The following is a 26,359-nucleotide window of genomic DNA, read 5'->3' on the forward strand; positions in this document are numbered from 1 at the left end:
CGAACAAGAGAACATATCCAGTGAGCGGCAGTTGTGTGGACGGAAATGCCTTGTTGATGTCAGAGGTCAGAGGAGAATGGGCAGAGTGGTTCGAGATATTAGAAATGTAACAGTAACTCAAATAACCACTCGTTACAACTAAGGTATGCAGAATACCATCTCTGAACGCACAACACGTCCAACCTTGAAGCAGATGGGCTACAGCAGCAGAAGACCACCCGGTACTAGCAAGGTGTACCTAATAAAGTGGCCGGTGAGTGTATATGTTTTCTGGCATGCTGGATCTAATTATGATAGTTTTAACAATTTTTGCAAAACAATGTTTTTCATAAGGAAATGCATGTACTTGGTCAATTTGAATGTGTGATGTAGAGTTATATGTTTTTCTTGTATGCTGGATCTAATTTTTACAGCTTTAACATCCTCCAATAAGTTTATTCTTACTTTCTCGCTGTCCGCTGAGTCTTAGCTTTGTGTTTTTTGCGGCTGGAGAGTCCACAGTTCCAGTTCTAGCACCTGGCGTTGGATATGGCGCTTGTCATATTCCTGCTTATCCGGTCTTTCAGGGAAGGAAACTTTGGACTACTGATCCCCTACTCGACCAAGTAGATGAATTTCTCGGCAGGTCAATTTGCCGGCCATTGTGAAAAATGGCCGCCATCTTTGATTTTCAAGTGGCCAATCATTCATATTTGCTAAGCATCCCCTCGGGAATCATCATGCCAAATTTGGTGCTTGTATCACTATTTGCATGATTTATCCACTATCTGCTCCACTAGAGGTCCAGGTGGGAGCGGGTGTCCGGTGTGTGTGAAAGTTACTGACAGTGTTGTTAACAATGATGCAACTGAATGCAACGAAAGCATTACCAATGTTGGCATGTGACTTTGATTGCAATGCTTGGATCATATGAGCATTAAATGCACTAGAAAATGGCACCAAGCTACAGGTGTGGACACAGACAACGGGTAGGGTCAGCCTTTCTTAAATGAACGGAAAGGTTTCCTGCGTTGAAATTCAGTATGTTGAAGACGTAGTGCTTTGAAGTTTCAATCTTACGTCACTTTGGTAAGTACCAAATCTAGACCTGGTTTATATGTATCACACATTTGAGTTTTACAGGTCTTCAAGCCTTAGGCGTTATGCACCACTTAGGCCGAAAGAGGCCTGTGTCCCTCTTCATTAACTTTTTTTATTGAACGAAATGGGGGAGTAAACAGAACAGTAGAGAGAAAATAGAGAGAAGCTCCGGGATTTACTGTGACTGACTAGCGAGTTAGCGTTTAGCTCACCAGCTACAGCAGCTCATCAACTAGCCCTGCGGGTATAATCACTACTGTACATCTAAAAGCTTCTAAAGCCAAATATTAGAGCCAAATATTTTGCAAAAATGGATGGATGGATGGATCACTTTCTGGTATGACCAGGCCATTATGGTGTTTAGTCAATACATGTATTACGTGAGACAGAACAGTGGGATGATTGTAGCAGTAAAACACATTTGCTGTTCCCACCCGCAAACACATTTGTCGCCAAATCAACCAGGACTGAAATCTTAATAATTACTACTGGATAATACACAAAAGCCGAGTAGGTGGGAGTGGGCAGAGCTTTTGGCAGTGTCAGAGTACACAGCTGTGCTATTTTCTGCAAACAGTACATACTAGTGCAAACCCGGTACATAAACGCAGAAAAAAAGTTTGGAAATTTGTGTTTGGAGGATTATTTCTCTTGTTACAATGCCAATTTGCATTGTATTTTACATCATTGGAAAGTCTGTTTATTTACCTTCACAATGATGTCCAACTTGTAAGTCCCATGCATTTGTGGGATGAGCAGCACAGCTGCTCCTGACGGTGTATTAAATGAATAAAGTGTAAAATTGCCAATATGTCTTGTTTGTTCCTTATTACTGATGGAGAGTTCAATTATCCAATATACCGAACAACTCACAACAAGAGTCAATACCAACAGGAGAATACACTGTTTACCATTGGCAGAGCATTTTGGCAAATTTTTCTTGGGCGCTACCCACACAATCAGCTGTGCTGCTCATCCCACAAATGCATGATCCTTACAAATTGGACATCATTGTGAAGGTAAATAAACAGGCTTTCCAACAATGTAAAATACAATGACCATTAGCATTGTAACAACAGAGAAATAATCCCCCAAACACAAATTTCCAAACTTTTTTTCTGAGTTTATTAAGCTAAAATAAGACGGGAGAAAAGAAGGAACATTTAATGATAATTAGCTGTGGGTATAGCTAATAACAAAGCAAACAGTTACTCATGTTTTCATTATGTCGCAATGATGACCTCTATGCATTGTTCCATTTTATAAAGATAATAATTAAAAACACACTGACCACTGTTATATAGAAAATAAAGAAAACTCTGTTGACTATTTTAGCAACTCCAGTCCAGTAGCCGGGCTTCTCCTCTTCCTTCCTGTTGCAGAGGAGCAGCGACAGCGTTCTCTCCATCTCCCTCAGCTCATCTGAGAGCTTCTCCAAGGCATGATACTCCTCCATCAGTTTACTGCTGTTGCCCTGCAAACAAAATGGTTTAGTCAAACTGGTTTATACAAGTATGGATTGTAATATTATCAGCTGATATATTTGAGATTCAGCATTTTGTGTCCATTGTGATTAACGTGCAACCGAATGCTAACCTCTTTGGCCACAGGCAGCAGCTCAGATGGAGTTTCACCAGTAGACACATCGTAGATACACGCACATCGAGTCCAATCGTGCACCTCTGAAAGGAACGTTTTTCACAAATTTAAAATAATACGATTAAAAAGCATGTATAAATTAGAAATGAATAACTAAAAGACATAATATTAACAGCTTTTTTGCCAATTCATTCCTAAGTTTGTGTGTAAAGTCCATTATTAGGGATGCACCAATACCGATACTGGATCGGATATCGGGCCGATACTGACTCAAATAGCTGGATCGGATATTGGTGACAATGGGGACGATCTATTCAATTCAATTCTATGTTTATATACTATATACATTATACACTTGACTTTTAATTCCTGTTTACGTTTTGACCAATTTGTTGCTACAATAAAAAGTTTTACACTTGAATTGTAATTCCTGTTAATTTTGAAGATATTTGAAGATATAGACAAGTTTCTGGTGTACGATTGATTATTTCAATATTAAATAACAATTCCGTACATTCATATCTATGTATTGATTTGTAACATTTTGTTTTACAAAGTTAGGAAAGCAATGTTTAAGTGAAGCCTGATGTTGCCTTACACATGAAAGAATGATCCCAGTCACTTCCACACAGTGAGGCATACAGCTTATTAATTAAACACCGGTATCAAATCGGTGCTCGGTATCGGCCGATACCCAAAGCCCAGGAATCACTATCGCTATTGGGACTGAAAAAGACGGATCGGTGCATCCCTAATCATTATTAAACAGGTTTTTCGAACAAGCGTCGGGTCAGATTGTCGACCACGGGGTTTTGTTTACACCCTCTGACTCGCGTGCGTTAGACTCCTTGGTCCGTGTTTCAAGACGGGTCGGGTGGGTTGCCGACATCGCCGCAGACCCCTGGCGCCTTTTACGTGGGCCGAGCCCCAATCTGTCTGCACCGGGAGCAGAGGGCCGTCCCCGGCGGGGAGGGAGGGCGCAGCAAGCCCTTTGTCCACGGTGTGGTGAGGTCCGGGCGCGGAGCGCTGTAAAGCTGCGGCCGCGAGCTACCTTCGCCCCGAGCCTTTCCAAGCCGATCTACAGCCGGTCGCGGAGCACCGACTCGTATGCGGGACTCCCCAGCCTGCTGTGTGTCGCTCACACCCTCCAGCTGGCTGTTAACGAGGGTCTTTTGCACAGAGAAGTACTCGTATCGGTACTCGGTATCGGTACTCGGTATCAGCGAGTACCCAAATGTAAGTACTTGTCGTTGTACTCGGTGCATCCCTACCTCTTATACTCTTCAACCTACAGTAAACAAGTTAAAGGTTTTGTAATTGTTTTAATCAGCTCTACAACAGTTACACGTGGAAGATATTGGTAGTAAAACTGTTTTGTAACAACTAATCTCTACATAAGGTCTATTAAATTATTCTTAACTAGGCTAATTTTGAACTTTTGAACAACTGGAGCAACTGGCTCCCAGTCTTACCTCCGTGACAGTTGTTGAAGTTGGCCTTGCCCCGTTTGTTACAGTCCTCTCTCTGGCTTCGGTTTTTATCGGCCTCGTTGTCTTGGGATGCTCGGGAGTCTTTCTCCATCAGATGCATCACGACTATCGTCTCCAGGAGGCTCAGCAGCATCAGAGCAAAAATCCCAATGCAGTAGACCGCTGGGAGGGGCAGGCAGCATCATTAATCTAGACAAATAACTACTCATTGACTCAGTCCAATAAAGGAAGGACTCAAGAGATCATTTACCTATAAGAGGAATCCTGTTTGAAGAAGAAGGCAGAATTTCATTCAGAATAAGCTGCAACACGGTGACAGCAAGCAGCACAGTGACCTTGAAGCTGAGCTTCTCGCCCCCGTTGTCTGAGATCAGGAAGGAGGCCAAGTCCAGACACAAGAAGAACAGGACGGGTACCAAGAAGTTGACAATGTAGAGGATAGACCGCCTCTTCATGGTAATCTGTGAAATTATGTTTGTGTCAGATGGTTGATGTTCTTACTTCTGCACATCTGAGAAAGGCAGCTTGAAATACTATGTAGTACACAGCTTGTAACGACAAGGTAATCTGCGCTAATGACCTCATGTCTCCCGGGTGTAAAAGAAGCAATACAGTCAATAAGTAACAGTGGAAGAGTTAGAAGTATTACACTCGAATAAGGACAGAAATAAGGAAATAACTAATAAAAGAAAGAAGGAAATGCAAATAAGTATCTAAATCTGTACTTAAATAAAGTGCTTTCTACCCGTGGACATCTGTATTACGTACAGTGTAAACGATGATGTCTTGGCCGACCAGATCACTGGCGTTGTAGGCGGTAACCATCATGTTGATGAACAGCCACTCATACTGGGTCCGCATCACCTCACGAGACCACTCGGTGGCCTCTGAAGAGTTGTCGCTTGGCTGGAGCCGAATGTCCCTTGCTGAGGTGGGAGATAAAAGAACTGTAAGGTTGTTTCAGGTGAGATAACAAGACAGAAATGGATAAGTGGTGGAATCTGGTGGTGTGTTGGGGGGGAGACAGTAAGCCAGTGTAAGTTTGATTCATAGCCAAGCCAGTAGGTTGCAAAAAGCAGTCTGATTGTACAGAAGTCTAAGAGAAAATGAGCCTACTTCTCACTTGATTTATTACCTCAGTAAACATTGTAAACATGAGTTTATGGTCTCAATCACTAGTTTCAAGTCTTCTTCAATACAGCATGATGTTCATTTAGTAAATTATGGTCCCATTTAGAGTCAAATAGACCATAAAGCAGGGGATGCTTTAGGGCGGGGCTACCTTGTGATTGACAGGTCGCTACCACAGCGTCGTCCGGTCTGGGAGTTGTCCGTGTTTTTAAAACTTTAACCCTTTCACAGTGTGTTTTCAGTTCATGACAGTTAATTATAACCTTTTTGGTCGCCTGTTGTGCTTAGCTGAACCATCTCGTGTCACTTTTGGTTGAAAAAAAACATGACAATGGCCAAATACCAAGATGGCAACGGAAAAAATGCCGAACTTGAAAACCGAAAACCGTAGTCCACAAACCAATGGGTGACGTCACAGTGTCTACGTCCACTTCTTATTTACAGTCTATGGTGTCAACGCGGTAACACACATTTAGCAAAGCTATTTCTGCTCACCGCCACCCCCCGCTTTCTATCACAGTAATTGAAAAGACAGCGTAAATACGATAGAGAGAATAGAGAATGAAAGAATGTAAACATTTTAAAGCACGATACATCTGTTTAGCTTTGCGGTGATGACATCAACGGGAAAAATCCAACGGAAAACTATAAATCAAAACCTACCTTGATGTTAACACTGTCACACAGCAGTTCTTTTATTCATCAACCCACAACATTAGTTCCCTCTCACTTTGTGCACCAAACTGACTCTTAAACCGCCTCCAACTTGTGCAAAATGCTGCTGCTCGCTTCCAGACGTGAACACATCACCCCCGTACTTTACTCGCTCCATTGGCTTCCAGTTCGCTTTAGAATCGATTTTAAGCCCTTGATGTTTGTTTTTAAAGCCATTAACGGCCTCGCCCCACCTTATTTGTCTGAGATTTGAACTCTCTGCGAGCATAACAGGGCATTGCGGTCATCGGGTCAACTTTTTTTAGAAGTCCCTAGGTCGAGGTATAACCTGTCACTGACCTAGTACTTTTTAAATCTAAGCTCAAGACTTTTTTATTTAGATTGGGGTTTAATACCTCGTAGCACGGTGACATTTTTCCTGTGCTTTTTATGCACCTTTTTATGGTTTTATGATATGTTATGTTTTTATTCCTGTTATTTCTTGATGTTAATGTAAAGCACTTTGGGTACCTTTTGGTTATTGTAAAGGGCTATACAAATACATTTTGATTGATTGATTGATTGATTGATTAAACGCGCTTGTAAACATGCTCTCACCGGTGTGTATGACAGACTTGAAGGAGAGGTTGCAGCTCTGTATGTCGAAGGGGAAATTGTAAGTGTGCATCCTGCAGGTGCTGACCAGCACCTGGTCGTTCTGGACTTCAACATCACCTTTATCGTTGATGGTGAGATAAGGACTCGGAGGGGCTTTGTCCTTCTCTGTCCTGTATGAGAACACACAGCGACAAGTGAGCATAAAAAAACACACATGATGGCAATTTCTTCAGGACGCTTTAAAAACTAGAGATGCACTGATATCGATCCAATACCAGTGCTCTTTTCTTATTTTTCCCAAATTCAAAATCTGTATGCCTCACTATGTGGAACTCACTGAAATATTTATTTATGTAAGGCAACTTGAGGCCGGGTATTGCTTTTTGATGCGGACTCAGTTTAAAAGCTAGAGTGAAGGTTTTAGTGAGTTTACCATGTTATGATTTTAGCATATTTTTTATGCTAAATGCAGTACCTGTGAGGGCTTCTGGACAATATTTGTCATCGTTTTGTGTTGTTAATTGATTTCCAATAATAAATATATACATATTTACGCAAAAACTATATTTTGTAATAATTAAACTTTTTTTTTTCTTTGCTTCCACTCATGTTTTTTTGTTCACAAACTGAAAATGTGCATAAAAACAGGTGGATGGAAACAAACGTTAAAATGCTGCAGCACCTAACAATGGAGGGGCACTTTTAATAAATGTCAAGTAGTGTTTTGGCAACCAAATGCTTCAGTTATTGAGTCATTTATAAACAATAACACATTGTCCTACCACTCGTTACTGTAATGACAGTATGTGGAATTGTGAAAAACAACAAGGGACTCTGAAAATGGATGTAAGTGAGGAAAAATTGGGAAATATGATACTGATGTTCATTTTCATAATTTTGCTTTTCCATTAGAATCTGAGTCATTATGTCTGTCTAGACTTCAGAATTAATTTGTCAATTAAAAAATCAATATTTTGCACTGCACTGTGTGTGTGTGCGTGTGTGTGTAAATACATTCACACTTACATTTCCTCAATAGTGAGATCTGGTTTCCACAAAACTTCAACAGGAAGAGAAATATTATCAATTCCACAAAACTGATTTCGATCCCAGGAAATGTATTCATTGTGCCACCTCTGCAGCGGGAAACAAGTCAAAAACAGGAACATAAGGGGAACAAAGTGAGAGAAACACACACAAATTAAATGAACTCTGACAAATATATATATATATATTTATATACCATTGAAGGCGAGACAGCCCAGGCAAAAACATTGTTTTTCATGCACTGGTCAATTCAGAGATTTTGGGCTATTTTGCTTCTTTCTTTCGTCTTCTTTCAGACTAGTGGAAAGAAAACATCTAAAATACACATTTAAGTGTTTATTTTATTACATTTTGTCTATTTGCATTTGTAGATTTCTCCTAAATTCAACCCAAGTTAGCATTAGATAATGCCTCATTTACATATTTAAACATAACATTTCAGAAAACTTGTAATACAAAAAATAACTGTCTTAATGTGAGTAATCAACTGGGGAAGTTTCATGGTGATATCTATTAGTTACATTTTTTTTACCATATTTACCTGTTGTGTTTTGCAAAATAATCTTTAAAGGCCGTTTTCTCAAAATGAGTTTTTTCTCAGACTCTGAGCCAGAAACCTCCACTTCAGCAGCACTTACATCCACCAAACTTTCCAGTTTCATTCCTATCTATATTCTGAAGGTTTTTACCGAGGGGTTTGTTCATATATCATTCATAACCTGATTTATACAACATTTTATTCCTAAAAACATGGCGAAAATGTATTTTTTATGGTTGTTGACAGTATTTTCTGATTTATGGAGTGATAAAAAAGAGATTTTCTAAATTCCCTCTTTGACTCTAATACGTTAACAAAATTAAATAATAATTTTGAACCTGGCTTTATCCATTGTTCATATTACTGTTCTGGAAATGTATGCAAATTAGCACATATTTGATAAGATAATGCCGTATATGCATATATAAACATACATTTTCGAAAAACTTGTAATTAAAAAAATAATTGTCTTAATGTAAGTAATCAACTGGGGAAGTTTCATGACGATATCTTTAAGTTCATTTTTTTACCCTATTCACCTGGGGTGTCTGTCCTTAAAGAAAAACATTTCCCAACAACAGTTCAGTCTCCATCATCGACTGACAGAACTCACCATGACAGTCCAAACATAAGGGATGAATTTCTGTTCTTTCTCAACCTGTAAAAAAAGAAATATGTCTAATATATCTAATTATTTAAATAGGAAAAACTCACAAGAGACTGCTGATATCAGACATTAATCAATCATTTCTTATCTGTTCAAAATGTATAAAATGGAGATTTGTCAAGTATTTAATACTGTTATTAACATTGAAGTGGACAAATATGCTGCTTTATGCAAATGTATGTATATATTTATTATTAGAAATCAATTAACAACACAAAACAATGACAGATATTGTCCAGAAACCCTCACAGGTACTGCATTTAGCATAAACAATATATGCTCAAATCATAACATGACAAACTGCAGCCCAACAGGCAACAACAGCTGTCAGTGTGTCAGTGTGCTGATTTGACTATGACTTGACCCAAACTGCATGTGATTATCATAAAGTGGGCATGTCTGTAAAGGGGAGACTCGTGGGTACCCATAGAACCCATTATCATTCACATATCTTGAGGTCAGAGGTCAAGGGACCCCTTTGAAAATGGCCATGCCAGTTTTTCCTCGCCAAAATTAAGCTCAAGTTTGGAGCGTTATTTATCCTCCTTCTCGACAAGCTAGTATGACATGGTTGGTACCAATGGATTCATTAGGTTTTCTAGTTTCATATGATACCAGTATCTTCACTCTAGCTTTAAAACACGACAGCTTTAAAGCACGCTACAACCTAAAAATCGCAAGTTGCGTTAACGCGTTATCGCATTAAATTTGACAGCCCTAAATAAAACTGAAAGGAATATCAAAATTCTGACAAATAAAACCAATATAACACAATAATTATTATAAAAAAAAATCACAAATAAAGATTTAATCACTTACCACATCCAGAATGGCGTAGAGCAGTACTTCAAGGGATACCCATGTGGGGCGTTTGTAGTGTTTAACGGGCCGCGTCATTGAGAACAACTCATTGTTCTTGGTCAGATTCAGGTGGTTTAAAACATCCTGATAACTGCAGTTACTCTCAGGGTACACCCCATCTACAGCACAACAGAAACATCAAACATCATTCTCTACGACAGAAAGAAAACTCTTATTGATTAACTTTTCTTCTACAGTAGAACTTCTTTTGTTCGTCTGGACATCAGATTCACGGTATGTGCTTTAATTACGTAATTTAGAAGAATGCCAAACATTAGTTTCTGTGGGTCGGAAACCACTACCTCCGACTGTGGTCGCTTAGAGGCCATTATGAGATGGGCGTTGGCAGAACTGCAGGACATTTTATCTCATCAGTCCACTAATGATTTTTAAATGTGAGCATTATGCTGTAGTTTAAGTTTAATGGGGCTTTTACTGGTCCGAGATCAGTTTGCTATTTGTCGCCCAAATGCGTGTTGTTCGAATTAAGGCACAATTTTCAGCTCAAATCTGGGTTTAAGAACGTTATTATGTTATGTTATTGTTAAAAGTTCTCCTAGAACACTTTGTTTTGTTTCTTTAAATGTTCCTATAATAATCGTTTTAAACATTTTGTTACAAAACAGATGACATTTTTTTTTACATTGATATGCTTCACTTTTCTTGGTTGTTATTTGTTGTTTTTACATTTTGATATTACTCTGGAAATTCACATTTTGTCAACAGGAAACACTTCAGACTGAATGCATTTTTTCTTAATTAATTCTTCATCTAACAGCTTAATCTCTGGAACAGTTTCCTTATTCAATTAAAAACTGCTACAGAAACATTTCAGTCGCTGCTGAAGACACACGTCTTCTCGTTGGCGTTTGTTTACGTTGAGTTTAACACATCGACTTTATCTTGTGCTGCAATTCTTTTACTACTATTATGTGCACATTATGTTTATTGTTTTCTTCTGTTTGTGTTGTTTTTTGCTTTGTATTATTTTGTGCCTATTCAGCAATTTGTTCAACTGCAGTTGTTTTTAAATGTGCTAAATAAAAGTTTGACTTGACTGTACTGTAAATACCAAGCAGACACATGAACATTACAAAAAAAACAACTGTGAATACTGCATAGCTTTCCACTTTTTTACCCTTTAAAATCTTTAAATTAACAACAAATAAGTTTAGGCTTTATCCACCTGAATGCATCATGCTGAACATAGCTTACCTGTGAGGAAGAGCAGAAAGAGGAAACCAGTAAGCATCATGACTGCAACACCTGCGAGAATCCAAAGTCAGTGAGACTGAGTCTGTACAGCTGACGTGTATCCTCGTCCTCCCAGTACTCTCTGGTAATCTGACCAATTCTGTTACAGTAAAAAATACCGCCGCCTCATACTGGAAGAGGGCCGGGCAAACTGAATCATAGATCACTGATGTTTTTTTTTAATAAACTCATTAGTCTGACAGCCAGACAGTGGTCACTCCCACAGCGGTCATCACATCATCCCTCAGTGGTCTTTTAGGGGAGGAACAAGAGGTGTGGAGCTGTAATGATATTTAACGGTAAAAGTAAGTACAGTTACTGCAATTAATAAACATTTTGCACACAGATCCAGGTGGAAAATACATTCCAGTCAGTAACCTGAAACTCTTCTGTCTCATATTGTTGGTTATTATGATAAACTAAAACAAAAACATGCAGTGAAAAATATTTTTAGTAAACGGATTCTAAATAAAAACTATATCCTTTAAGAAAAACTAAACTGAAATTATTTTTCCAGGGTAAAAAACTTATTAAAATGACCATAAATTCATTTCAGTTTTAGCTATAATATATCACTACCTAAAAAAAGGAGACAGCATGAATTTCCCTCAACTCTCGAGACATTGAACCACAGAAATTGAGCAGACTTGATATTCCAGCAGATGGCGTTATGCCACAATAGCTTCACTAAAGTAGCACAAAGATTAAACATTAAACATTATGGCTATTCCTACACTGTTCTCCAACCAGGTATTTTATATGTACAGTATATAGCTACATACTTCTGAGACAATATACCTGGCCCTAACAAGAACAAACAAAGAAACTGAAACTAAATATATAAAAACTAAAACTTTCTGGAAAAACTGAAACTAATCTAAAACTAGCAAACACACTCTGAAAACTATCTAAAACTAATGTAAAATTAAATTGAAAAGTCATTAAAATATAAACTAATTGAGGGTTCTTACGCAATGGAAACGTTGTTCACTGCTCCAGTAAACAGAGACTTCAGCTAATGTTATTCTAGCAAGATTCAAAGTCAATAACATTGCGTACGGTTGATAAACTATAAAGATAAATACCAGTAAACCAAACCATCTAGTAGATGTTGAGATATCTGAGAGGATGAGTGAAGCATTTTACCTGCTGGAGGGGCTAGAGGATCATGGAAGTTATTAGGATTCATCCTCTGGGGAAAATGAATGTCTGTTCTGGCAATCCATCCGATAGTTGTGGAGATGTTTCAGTCTGGACCAAAGTGGTGGACGAACGGACCGCTAGCATGTAAAAAAATATTCAATGTTGGGATAGGGGAAAAAAATCGATAGAGCATAGTATCGCGATATTTAGTGTGGAAATGTTGTATTGATGCACGGACGTCAAGTATCGATCTTTTATTATATAAACTATCAACCTTTTATTAATCCGACGGCCCAAAACAATACACCTTTTTAACTTTGTTGGGTTGTTGTTTTAATAAACATAATGTTGCATTCAACATTTTTTTTTAATTCAACTTGACTCTCCTAAATTTCCCTCTGCTTAAACAGCCTGGGTTAAAACTTTTTAACAAAATAAGCAATTTATGTGCTTAACAAGACGTAACTAAGGAATGGGCCAATTAGCCTACTAATAAAATGATAAATAATCTAACAATGTAAACACCCATAAACTTAGAATGTTAGGAGGTTATTTAAATAAAAACAATGATATTGCTTTTAACAGTCCATAACACTCTCTTACTCTCTTTATTGGAAGAAATAATTATTATTTTAATACTTTTTTCATAATTTTAAATGCTCAAAGGGCCGGATTGAGTTTGTTAAGGGCCGGATTGGAGCCGCATATTGAATAGGCCTGGCCTATAAGTTAATAAGAGTTAAACTGTTGAGAACCAGGCCAATCGCCTTCATCAGGACTTGATCACATATGATCAACGGTGGCATCTCCGTGGCAACATAAGCAAACAAACCAACAACAGTACCTCTGAGTCCGGGGCAGGATGTTGTTCAGTATGAGCAGCAGCACAGAGATGGAGAGCAGCTTCTCTCCTCGATGGTCTGCGATGAAGAGGGAGGCGAGGTCCAGACTGATGAAGGGTGGGCCTCCTCTTCAAGGTGAACTAGGAACAACAGGTTCAAAGGTAAGATTAGATCGACCAACAGAAATTATGACATTTCTGAGGTTAGAAATTTACTCCAGGTGTCAGGAGTACAATTTTTTTTAAATCTTCACTTACTTATTTGCTCTTGACGTCTTATCTACTTAATTTGTGTGCACAAATTCATAATTTGTAATTCATAAAACGTTATGTTCTGTTAATTTATTTAATTTAATTTTAAATCAAAATAGTTTAGTTGTGTTGTGTTGTTGAAATAAGAGCACAAATTCAGTAACTTCAGGACGATGAAGAAACGAGACCCCAAATGACGTAACACAAGAGCACAAATCACATAATTCTTAAAACTGAATTATTTAAAATTATGTTGTTAATTTATACACCCATTTCATTAATACAAGAGCACAAATTCAAGAGTATGAATTAAGTAATATGAGAACACAAATTATGTAGGCCTATTGCAAGAGCACGGATGAAGTCATTCATGAAACTAGTCTTGCATAGCCAGTAGGGATGTGCATTTCAAGCAAAATTACTATCCGATAATCACTGGGAACTAGTCGATCAATATCAAAAATCGCTCGTTTGAGATGTTCATATCGATATTGTAGTGTTGTACAATAGCAATAATGGCCAATTAAAATTACTCATGATATCGTTAGGCTATATGAATTAATTTGGAATTTTTTATAAATCTAATTGCAGAGTCAAAAAGGATAATGTCAACATAATCATGAAGTGTAATTTATATAGGATTTTCAAACTCAAGATTGCTTTAAAGTACAATGAAATATACAATGTATTGGTGAAAAACGTGAGTTTGGATAACAGCAGACTAAGTGCACAGGACTTCTTCGACAGGTCTGGACCATTCGTAAAATTGTGTTCGTATCGTATTCAAAATAGAAGAAAATTGGTGAATGTGACAAGTTCTCCTAAATCAATCGTACAATTAATCCGATCATACGAGTGGTTCTTGCAAGAGGCCCAATGCTCTAAAATTAGATGTTCAATCGGGTTCACTGCAAAGGCAATAGCATATTAGTCACATTATTTTCATTCACATCAAACCATTGAGTGGTTCTCCACTCATACATTCAGGTTTTTCCTTTAATTAGGCACCCATCTGTCTCTCTCCCTGTGTTGCGTACGGTGTATATGAGCTGTCTATCGTCAGCGAATGACAGTTGGAGGATTTCTCTCTCTCTGAAAGAAAAGAGGTAGTCAAAACAGTCACACTCACTCCCTTCCTCACCAGAGAGTATTGCAGATCCGATGGAGATGCTGCATCTCTGTGTGTCGAAGGGGAACTTGTGGACGTCCATCTGACAGATGCTGACCTCCTTCACGTCCTCTTCAGAAGTGATCGTCCCGTCGTAGGACACGTACTGTACATGTACGGACTCTGTCGTCCTTCTGTATCCTGAGACACAAACAAACACAAAATCTTTTCATGGTTCATGTTTGTGGAGCCATTAAACCGCACCGCTATTTCACATTAATCATGACCTGAATGAAGCTCCTGTCATTACCTCAGGATAATGTGTTTGCTTATTATTGCTCTTAATAATAGTATAAAAGATGTTGTGTGTACTTTAATAAAAGTGAGCACACCGTGAAATAATTTACCTTCTAAACAAACACAGTGTGTTTAGCATTAGCAGATATCAAGGGATTCAATTACTTAACAGCTGGCTCGGGAAAAGCAAGCCAGGAAGTCTAATATATAACCAGCCGTAAATCCACAACTTGTCTTTACATTCACAAATTAAAGGGACTGTTTGTAACTTCTTATACGTATAAATCAATCCGGGTCAGTGTCCCATGCGCGCTCGCGTGTGGCTACGCTGTTCAGACAAGACTCCAACACAAACTACACGGAAGCACCAAAATCTCAAAGTTATATCTAGTGAAGCCCGTCTGTTAAACAGTGTTGGCTGTGGTCGGAGGACGCGGGGGAGACCGTAGCTTTGGTCTCCAGGGCCGGAGGCTCTGCTGTACTCTGCCTGCTTGCCTTCACTCAGCTCGCTCCACCTCACGTGAATGCGCGCACACTACACTCTGCAGAAGCACTTCGTAGTTCTGAGAATATCTAGTGAATGTACAGTAGACGTTTATGCAGAAATAAATGCTGCAGCTCCTCCAGACCAACAGAGGTTTGAAAAAGATAACAATATGCCAAAATGTTTCTCTTTAATTATGACTAGTAACAATTGATATCTGAAATGTGAGTTTTTCCTAGTAAGAATTCTAATGCACATAGTACCAAAATGCTCATTCTAGATATTAAAGATGCAATTGTGAATATCTGACATTGAAAGCCAAATACACAAGAATGACAAAAGTGAGGATATCTGAAATGTTCTTTTTGACTAGGAAAAATTGAATTACAGATATCTGCAATACATATCCAGTCTAGCTATTAAATGTTAAAATGGAAACTTATATTTACTTTAAAGGCTATCTTATATTCCTAAAAATGTTGCTTTGAGTAGTACAATCAAAGTTGTAGATATCTTCAGATACAATTTCTCCTACTGAATGTTATAGATATCTTAATTACCATACTGACTAGTGAGAATACAATTTTGACTGATAAATACTATAATGGATATGTAAAATGTAATTACAGGTAAATGTTAAAATGGCTTGCCATAAAAGGTGTAGATACACAGGCTTACTGGCTAAGGTATGAGGTCCTAAATGAAGTAACTGAGTGCACAGGTAAACAGGAAAAAGGTGCAGACAGGTAGGCAGGTAGCAAGTTTTATCAGCAACTTAAACAACTAGAGAACAAATAAAACGTACCTTTTCACATGTGAGTGCTGCAGCTGCTGCTCCTTCAATAGTCTCCTCTTTTTCTTGTCAGATAATTCAGATAATTCTGGTCCTGTAGTCATGCTGCAGCATTCCTTTATACCTCTCACTGTATTTGTTGTGGTTTTTTGAACATGGTTTCAGTAAGTCAGGCTATCATTGGCTCATGAGAGCTGGAGGGGTGGGATGTGGCTGCAGGTGCAAAGTGATTGACACATTCCTCAGCAAATCACAGATGACAGAGCAGTGACCAGAGGTGCAGTTGATAACTGAAAATGATGATGGATGATGATTAAGGTGAGGAAGTTGGCTGTTAGCAAGCTATTGCAGTTAGCTAGGCAAACGACTAATGCTGTCGTGTTAGGATTCATCCTCTGGGGAACATGAATGTCTGTCTGGCAATCCATCCTATAGTAGTTGAGATATTTCAGTCTGGACCAAAGTGGTGGATAAACATTGCTCGTTAGCATGGCTATTAAAAAAATTACATCGACTGTGATTCAATGTGGTGAAACAAAGGCAGTCAGAGTGATTAGTTTATTTGTTTATTTATTTTGCATAATTTAAGACTACAACAAATAACAAAAAAATAAATTAATAATATAAAGTGCAGGAAGAGGCAAAAAACCCACTGGGCTTATCTGAAGCCTCCACCTAGAGACAAGATTAATATAAAGCAATAATATGACTACATAATAGTGATAACAAACAATTAGAACAAGATATATATAATAACAATAACAATAAATATATCAAAAAAGATAAATGTGTGTGGATGTGTGTGTTGCGTGGAAGTGTATGGTTAGTGTTTGTGAGGAGGATATTGATTTAAATGTCTTAAAGACTTCTGGGCAATCGCAACCAAACATAACGTGAGTGGGAAGAAAATAAAAATAAAAAAGATAAAAACAGATACATGGACAACATGGGGAAAAGCAATTACAAAACAGCAATTAAATGACCCTTTAAGCAAATTTTGAAACATTTGACAGATGAACAGTTTTTTCATAGATGTGAAAAGCTACTTCATAATTTGGTTCCCTTAAATCTTGTGGAAAATTGACTTCTACTAGTGAGGAATCTAGGAGGATGAAGATCTAGAGATTGACGGGTTGAGTAAGAATGGACCTGAGAATTTGTTTTAAAATACGTCTTGAACTGCTCGGGAATATTTCCACCAGAAAGTATCTTATAAATAAAAACACATATTTGAGAAATATTGATATCATAAATAGTAAGAATCTGGAGTTTCATGATGAACGTGCACATGTCTTTTTATCCACTGCAATAACACCACAGATCCTCCTTTCTGATGATGTGTTTATAACATAGAGGATATCAGGCTGGCGAGGACGGCCGTGATTGGTTTAACGTCTGAGTGACAGATGAGCTGTGAGGTGGAAGTAGACTGAAACAGGACAGGAGGGACAGATTTGTTTGTCTGAGCGGAGACATAATGTGAAATATTACAGAGTAACAGTGAGGTCAGTGAAGGATTGAACTGGAGGCAGTAAAGTTTCCTGTTTAATCTCTGTAAACGAACATGAATTATTCACTACACATTTTATACAATCATATTCAAAGGCGATGCATTAAGCTGGCCTCTAAAGCTTTTATCAACAGTATAAATCTCACACGTCTACAGGGTAGTGTAACTTTCACTTTCAACTATCTCATCCACATAAAATAGATTCACAACGAGACACACAACATGTGCTTTTATAAGCACAACAAGTATTGCAAGGTATTGTTTTACATTTCTAAGTGTTCCACGCGATGAAGATGAGGGATAGAAACAGCGACACAGTGATGACGTAGAAAATGAAGAAAGCTTTGTTGATTCTTGCGGCACGGAGGCCGTACTTCCCTCCTTCCTGTCTGCAGCTGAAGTGCAGATTCAAAGTTTTCTGCAGCTCCTTCAGCTCCTTCAGCTCATCCAGGATCAGCAGTAACGCCTGAGACTCTCGTGACTGAACGCTGTTGTTAACCTGCACACACCAGGAGGCACAGAGTCAAGTTAGAGTGGGTTTCATTCACGCAGTCATGTACTACAAGCCAGGTGGACAAAATCGTCTCGTGCATGTTATCACGAAGGATGTTTACTTCTTTACAGGCCAAGTTATCGTAATCATAATCAGGCATCTTAGGTTGTTAAAAGCATGTAAATATGTTGAATTTTGCCATGTTATCACATCAATATTGACCGATGCTTCCATCTCCACTGAGAAGAGATGAATCTGCAGCCAAACGTTGGTATAAAGTGTAATATTATGCCCTTAAGTGATGAGTAATATACTGTAACTGCCTACTGATCTACTAAACCATTATATATATTTATTACACGGCTGTGTTGAATACTTGATTCTGATTGGTCAATCACGGCGTTCTGCGGCCTATCATTTTGCTATAACAGACCGTTGCTATGTATAACAGACCGTTGCTATGGGCGCAGCTCTGACGTCGGACTCTGGCGGACCGTTTTTGTGTCAAAATATTGATTTTGAGTAAGTAGCTGTGTAATAAGAGAGATAATGTACAGCTAGCGGGTCATTCTTTCACAACAATGACCGGCTCGCTGTACATTATCCCTTACATATACACCCTATAGCTGCCTTCACATGATAAGACATTTACTCTTTGCTCACCGCTAGGTAGGGCGCAGAGGCAAAGTGCAACGCCAGGTATGTCATTGAAAAAGTGCGCAAGGAACCCATTCACTGTTTCTAGGCAACAACAACAGTCACAGCAACTCGTCACATAGTGACGCGTAGTCAGACCCCTTGGGGTCACTTACGGACGCAGTTAACATGTGAATTCAAACGAAAACACATGCTTAGGTTTAGGACACAAAACCACTTAGTTAGGTTTAGGAAAAAACATCATGGTTGGGCTTAAAATTACTACGTTTGTACAGTGAAAATTAAACGTAACGCTGTGAACACGGGACACGAACGAACAGCTGATTGTAGCGTGACACAAACAGCGGTCTTCTGGATGAAAGCCCTGTGTTTAAACTACGTCACAACACTCCGTTTCCATCAGTTTTGTCCACCTGTTTTGTGATAATAAAGCTTTATCTAAACTCATAATGTCTGTACCTCTTCAGCCACCGGCAGCAGTTCATGCTGTTTCTCACCGTCAGACGCGTTACAGATGCATGATAAGCAGGTTTGTCTTTTCTCCTCTGAAAACACAAACAAGAGTGACTGCACAGGAAATATGCTGCATATAAAAAACACTGGAAAGAATAGTTTCAAATCAATGTCTTATTCTATTTTAGTACATTTTGTGACTAAATATAAAGAGAAAAAGCTGTTGAAAACCAGGCCAATCTCCTTCATCAGGACTTGATCAGATATGATCAACAGTGGCATCTCCTTGGCAACATAAGTAGACAAACCAAGTCATCAAATTTTGATTCGGGAAATGGCTGATTGAGAAAATGAGGTTTTAAGCCTTTAAGATTATAAATTTGAACTAGAATCAGTAGCTAGAACATTCCTACAAACACTTCCATTCACGGAGCATCTGATAAGTCTGTGATCTGTGTCTCACCCTTGTTACAGTTATCGATTTTGACTTCCTCCTGTTTGTCCTCCCAGTCGTCCCTCAGCTTGAGCTTCTCCTGGGATTCAGAGTCTTTCTCCATAAGATACGTAACCAAGATGGTCTCCAGCAGGCTGAGCAGCATCAGAGCAAAGATCACAATGCAGTAGGTCGCTGAGAGGAGGAAACAGGCAATAACTACTTAATGTTTTGGTATCTTGAGCTCCTGACTATATGAATCATAAACCAGTTAACATTATGGCCTTAAAGCGTGACACAGTACCTATGAGTGGAGTCTTGTTGGACATGGAGGGCAGGATGTCGTTCAGGATGAGCAGCAGGACAGAGATGGCCAGCAGCACGGTGACTTTGAAGCCGAGCTTCTCTCCTCGATGGTCTGCGATGAAGAAGGAGGCGATGTCCAGACTCAGGAAGAACAGGATGGGCAACAGGAAGTTGATGACGTGGAGCAGGGGCCTCCTCTTCATGGTGAACTAGGAAAAACAGGTTCAATGGTCACCAACAGAAAACCTGACATTTCTACTCCAGGTGTCAGGAGTATATACTGGACATAGGAAACAGGTGAAACTGGAGAGCATGAATAACAATGCATGAGCAGTTGAAGTATATATACACGTACTATACACGTACAGTGTATTCGAGCTGTTCATACAGTGTTGAATCGCTGAAGGTGAAATTTTTTTTGGTGATGGACAGTTGGAGGAACTCCCACTCTCCCTGAGTCTTCATCACCTCTCGGGTAAACTGGGTGGCTCGAGACGAGTTAGAGTAAGGAAAGAGACGAATCTCATCAACTGAGGAGAGACGGAGAAGTGGTAAATAACACTGACGTCAGTACAGTTAGTCACACACACACACACACTCCCTCACCAGAGTGTATCGCAGATCCGATGGAGATGCTGCATTTCTGTGTGTCGAAGGGGAACTTGTGGACGTCCATGTAACAGGTGCTGACCACCTTCAAGTCCTCTTCAGATATGACCGTCCCGTCGCTGTGCACTTGCATGTACGGATTCTGAGGGGAGTCGTCCTTTTGTGTCCTGAGACACAAACGCACACAAAATATGTTCATGTTTGTGGAGCCTTCAAACCGCAACGCAATTCCACATTAATCACGAACTGAATGAATAGATGACGGAGCTCCTCCTGTCACCACCTCAGGTTAATTTGTTTGCTCATTAGTGCTCTTAACAATAGAATAAAAACTGTTGTGTGTACTTTAATAAAACACAAAGAAGAACCTCCCATTCTCTACCAAACCTTTCCTTTTCTTTTGATTTATTTCATTACATTCATTCCAATTATTACCTCCGCCAAGGCCAAAGGCCTAGGAAGGAGGTTATGTTTTCACCGCCGTTGGTTTGTTGGTTTGTCCGTTTGGAGGATTACTACAAAAGTCCGCGATGGATTTGAATGTCATTTTTTGGAGGGGTGGGGTGTGGCATATTGAACAATCCATTACATTTTGGTGGCGATCCAGATCATGATCCGGCTTCGGGAACTTTTTTTAATAACTCCGCTCAGCGATGGATGTACATGAAACCTGCCTTGGCGGAGGTCTGCGCTCTCCGAGTGCACTTCTAGTTGTAAATGTTTCTTTTCTGTTTTCCCATTATCTGTTTCACATTTGCTCAGCTGTTTTGAACTACATGATTTAGTTTCCTCATCCAACTCAATTCCCTTTAAGTTCTCTTTAATTTCTGTTTTTTTAGATGAGCCTTTGCAGTTTCTTTCTCATCATTAAAGGAATACATCAGATCGGCAATACGTCATCGTCAAAGAGTAGGCTCTCATGACCACGCCCTTTTGTCTTATCTTATCTTTACTTTAAAATCAGATGTGTGTGTGTGTGTGTGTGTGTGTGTGTGTGTGTGTGTGTGTGTGTGTGTGTGTGTGTGTGTGTGTGCGTGCAGCAGGCTCACATCTCATAGATGAAGAGGTCGGGTTTCCAGAGCATTTCTTTAGGAATGGTAATCTGTTTGATTCCACAAAACTGATCCGAGTCCCACGAGATGCGTTCATCGTCCCATTGCTGCAGTAAATTAAAAGATAAATTGGAGACACATTTGAAATAACACACAGAACAACAGGTGACCACGCAGAGTGTTAGCTGAGAGTCATTTTAAACGATCAAAACTCACCATTGTTGCCCAGATGAAAGGAATAAAAGTTTGTGTTTTCTCAACCTGGGAATGAACAAACACACACGTGAGAACAGATCAACTGCATGACAACATTTAGCAGATGAATCATTGGCCAACATGCAGCACCCACCACAGCCAGGATGGCAAAGAGGATGATGTCCAGCTTCACGTCGGTGTAGTGTGTGTGGTCCAGAACGGGCCGGGTCAGTTTAAACGCACTGCTATCTGTGGTCAGGTTCAGGTAGTCCACTACGTCCTGGTAACTGCACACCTTCTCAGAGGACGACCCGTCTACATTAAAACAGTTATCAGACATGTGAGGGGTATTTTTTGTTCTTTTTTTTTTTATTATTTATATTCTTTACAATAGTTGTTACTATTATTATTAGGTCTGTCAATCGATTAAAGTATTTAATCCTGATTAATCGCAAATTAATCACACATTTTATATCTGTTTAAAATGTACCTTAAAGGGAGATTAGTCAAGTATTTAATACTCTTATCAACATGGGAGTGGACAAATATGCTGTTTTATGTAAATGTATGTATATATTTATTATTAGAAATCAATTAACAACACAAAACAATGACAAATATTGTCCAGAAACCCTCACAGGTACTGCATTTAGCATAACAAATATGCTCAAATCATAACATGGCAAACTGCAGCCCAACAAGCAACAACAGCTGTCAGCTGTCCTCGCCAATATCTAGCATAAGTTTGGAGCGTTATTTGGTCTCCTTCGTGAGAAGCTAGTATGACGTGGTTAGTACCAATGGATTCCTTAGGTTTTTTAGTTTCATATGATACCAGTTTACCAGTTCATCTTCACTCTAGCTTTAGAACTGAGCCCGCTACAACCTAATAATCACAAGTTGCATTAAAGAAATTAGTGGCGTTAAAACATATTTGCGTTAATTATCACGGCAGCCCCCCTAATTGTTTTCTATATATTTAATTTCATATAAACTATTTGATTTTTATTATTTCATTTGTTTGCAATGTCTGGATGCTAATCTTTTTTATTATATAACACAAAATGCCACATGCAGTAGCTGTTTAACTGATGTTAAACTGTCTTGTGTGTGACCTACTGTAGGTTTTTTATTGTAGTTTGTGTTGTTGATTTATTTATTCTCTCCTATGTTGAGCCTATAAGGAAACACCAATAGATTCTAATTATGTGCTTAAAGTTGCTTGATATTCTGATATATTTTTAGCTGTCTGACGGAGAGCAATTAGACTAATCTTCTGTGTACATTTTTTGAAATGTAGATGCTTTGATAAGAGCAGGGCTTCTGGATTTCTGTTCATTTGTTTTACTTTCTTTTTCCTCCTTTAAATTAAGCAAATTAAGTTTTCTCTTGTATCAAGAAAAAACAGCAGCGTGAAGCCGGCAAACCAAAGAAGTCATGACTTTAAGTTATAAATATGATGTGAAATAGCTCTGTGACAACACGTACAAGCTCCACATCCTCAGACAGTTCATGAATCAGATACAAACAGCGCTAGAATGATGGAAAAATACTACTACAACTAAAGTTATCACTGATACTTTGCTGTCAAATGAGGAAGCAAGAATTCCCAAGGCTCAAACACATAAACACACTTCAAACATTTCTCAAGTCTTACCTGTGAAGACGATCAGGAGGAGAAAAGCAACATGCATCATCTCTGCAGCCGTGAGTTAGAGAGCAGCTTTGGATCGAGTATGAAGACCGGACTGTCTCTGTGATTTGAGCTGAAGAGGGCTGGGCTGAATGAATGACCTCTGCCTGAAATGAGAAACCGCTCCCACAGTGGACAGCATGGATTGATGCTGTAATTGGTAAACAGAGGAGGGAGGGGGGGGGGGGGGAAAACATCATGCAATATGAGCAGGTGAGACTGAAGGTGACAAATGATAAAAGTGAGGGAAAGGCAGGTGGAGAGGGTTCATCCATCTGAAAGGAGACATAATGTGAATTTACATGTATTGTACACCGGGGACTAAAGGAGAGTGGGTATAAGTCACAAGTTACAAAAACAGATGTTTACTGTAACACATGCAGAGCAGCCCACATCTAACGAGAAGGAACAATCCAATTAGAGCGGAACTTGATAACCAAAACAACGTGGTAATGACATTATGAACACTGACCCCACTTAAACCCACTCCTTCTCTTCCTCCTTGTCACCGCGCTGTCAGGCTCACCGCGGGCATTAAAAGACAATTTATTATTTATGTAAAACGTCTCTTTTTGGACAGTAAGTGACTTTGCTGATGCATTTTTAATTTTGAAACAAAGAAAGTTTTGTATTTTAATGGACTTCTAGTGCTTACACTGGAGTTTATGAACAACTACTGATTATTTCATTCTCAGTGATCGTCTCTTGTTTTGTCTCCTCAACAGTCCAAAACCCAAAGATATTCACATGTTTAGCCAAAGTTATGATTAAGGACGTTAACAATCAATTGATTATAACTTTCTGTTAATTGAGTAAACAAGTTTACTTCTCAAAAGATTACAAAATGTATTCATGTATTGCAAGCAAACGTACTTATTGTCCTGAAGTGGAACAAAATGACTCAGTGTATGGGAATAAAGAAACAAAACTGAGAGGCAAACCGTCTACAAAGAAATCTGGAAAACATTTACAGTATCTACGATATGGCTAATGGGGATTTTCTCATGTGTGAAGACCTGAGTCATGTTTAAAGGTCACCTATTATGCAAAATGCACTTTTCCATGTCTTTTAAACATCAATATCTGTCCCCAGTGTGTCTACAGGCCACCATAGTATCATAAAAGACCATCCTCTCTCTTTTTCTCCTCCTCCGTTTGTCCGGAAATGGGTGCAGAAAAAAAATTCGCTTTTTTCCTTGTATCTTGACGTCATTAGGGAATGCAAGTCACGTGAGGGTTTCCTGGTCGAACCAGAGAGAACCTTCAGTAGCTGACCCCAGCCCACAGCGCGTCACTGTCTCTCCTCCTCAACCTAACTTGAGCAAAGTAGCTCCTACAGTTAGTCTGCAAGAACCAGCAGAACAGGCTTCATGTACTCCCATCATCTAAATATAACATGTTCTTTCACAAAGGCTTTATGTAATTACACTGTTTAAACAGATGATATTTATATATCATATATATTTGATGTCATGCATGTAGCAGATTACAGGTAGTAAATAGTGACTTGTAAGCAACACAACACATTTCTGTTTCACAGTCAAACTTTATTTGAGTAGACAGATGACAATATTAATTATTCACAGCATTTGTAATCATCCCACCTGTTAGTTAGTTATGTGACATGGTACAGGAGAAAGTCTTCAGCTCTGGTAAACTATGGTAAGCTAAGCTCCGGTGGTCTGTAGTCATGGTAACACAGAGACAGCTACTACTGTAAATAATATACCATTACTCTGATCTTCCATACATTTATCTTTTAGCAGAAATAATGAACTGACTACTGTTTCACATCTTCTATTTTCCACCCTGATGGTCGCTGTGTTTACACACCGTGTCATAGCGGTAGCATGTAGCTAACCCGTTAGCATGTAGCTACATGCTAACGGGTTAGCTACATGCTACCGGGTTAGCTTTGTATCTCCATGTAAACAGAGCCATCTGCCCACAGCTGTCTGCTCTCCTCTGGGATGATTCTGTCGGTCATTTCTCACAGATGGATCTGTAAAGACAGACGTAAAACAGAGTGTGTGTTTACGGTTTACAGAGTTGATGCATGAGGTAAACACTGAGCTAACTAACAGAGCTATAAATAGTATTATTTACCTGAGAGAAACCGTCAGGAAAACCTGGAATCTGGACCGCAGATGTTCATCATGTGTCGCCGATTTCTGATCAGATTCCTCCGGTAACGTGCGCTGGGTGAAGTTTCTGGTTTATAAACTTTAAAGTGGTTTATAAACTTTATTCTAGCTGCTCTCTCTCCACTCGTCGCTCTCTCTCTCTCTCTCTCTGAGAGAGAGAGAGAGCGAGAGAGAGAGCTTCTCCGGGAGGGAGGGGGAGGGTGACGCTGTTGTTGAGGACGTTTGATTGACAGAAAACGCTGACCAATCAGAGCAGAGTGGGAGGAGACAGAGGCTACAGACACAGAAATCAGCACTTTTGGAAATGGGCTGAAACAGAGGTTATAGAGACATGCTTGAATGCATGATCTGATTGTTTTTTTGAAAAAAAAACTTCAGAGACATGGTTTGGAGGTGTCTGAGACCTATAATAACTAGTTTAAATGGAGTATAATATGTGACCTTTAAAGCACAAACATTACTGTTTTTTGCAACTTAGGGGCAGCGCAACACAAAGTAAACAAAACACTGACATATTATCACCATATGAAGTTAACAAGTAAGCAAATAATTGTGTATTAACGAGGGCTGTCAAAGTTAACGCAAAATCATTTTTAACGTCACTAATTTCTTTAATGCATTAACGCAATCGATTTCAGATGTTTTAGTGGGCTCAGTTTCAACACGAGTGAAGATACTGGTATCATATGAAACTAGAAAACCATGTCATACCAGCTTGTCGTGAAGGAGGTTAAATAACGCTCCAAACTTGGGCTAATTTTTGGGGAGGAAAAACTGGCATGTCCATTTTCAAAGGGGTCCCTTGACCTCTGACCTCAAGATATGTGAATGAAAATGGGTTCTATGGGTTCCCACGAGTCTCCCCTTTACAGACATGCCCACTTTATGATAATCAGATGCAGTTTGGGGCAAGTCATAGTCAAGTCAGCACACTGACACACTGACAGCTGTTGTTGC

General features: G+C 39.0%; 1 protein-coding gene and 1 long non-coding RNA gene across 2 annotated transcripts; one reads left to right on the plus strand and one right to left on the minus strand.

Annotated features, from left to right (window-relative positions):
• Positions 1-1,737: 1,737 nt before the first annotated feature.
• On the minus strand, positions 1,738-24,427 carry LOC141759043 (uncharacterized). Its single transcript, XM_074620932.1, has 20 exons — positions 23,223-24,427; positions 21,720-21,880; positions 21,587-21,631; positions 21,368-21,477; positions 20,316-20,485; positions 20,076-20,239; positions 19,708-19,918; positions 19,434-19,598; positions 18,977-19,062; positions 17,642-17,866; positions 10,901-10,961; positions 9,644-9,804; positions 8,771-8,815; positions 7,599-7,708; positions 6,573-6,742; positions 4,938-5,095; positions 4,420-4,630; positions 4,152-4,331; positions 2,677-2,762; positions 1,738-2,554 (listed from the first exon to the last, which is right to left on the minus strand). The coding sequence occupies exons 1-20, from the start codon at positions 23,260-23,262 to the stop codon at positions 2,324-2,326; spliced, it is 2,790 nt and encodes a 929-aa protein (XP_074477033.1). The 5' UTR covers positions 23,263-24,427; the 3' UTR covers positions 1,738-2,323.
• Positions 12,945-14,563, plus strand: LOC141758825 (uncharacterized). Its single transcript, XR_012591959.1, has 2 exons — positions 12,945-13,085; positions 14,320-14,563. It is a non-coding gene; the product is annotated as an uncharacterized LOC141758825 (long non-coding RNA).
• Positions 24,428-26,359: the final 1,932 nt, after the last annotated feature.

Source organism: Sebastes fasciatus, chromosome 20 (genome assembly GCF_043250625.1).
Source record: "Sebastes fasciatus isolate fSebFas1 chromosome 20, fSebFas1.pri, whole genome shotgun sequence".
NCBI classification, from domain to species: Eukaryota; Metazoa; Chordata; class Actinopteri; order Perciformes; family Sebastidae; genus Sebastes; species Sebastes fasciatus.

Excerpts from the sequence above, each read along its gene's own strand:
- LOC141759043 (XM_074620932.1), bottom strand. The coding sequence starts at position 23,262 with ATGATGCATGTTGCTTTTCTCCTCCTGATCGTCTTCACAG. Across the intron at positions 21,478-21,586 it reads CTTTCATCTGGGCAACAATG|CAATGGGACGATGAACGCAT; the intron begins GTGAGTTTTGAT and ends AATTTACTGCAG. Across the intron at positions 20,486-21,367 it reads GACCTCTTCATCTATGAGAT|GACACAAAAGGACGACTCCC; the intron begins GTGAGCCTGCTG and ends TTTGTGTCTCAG.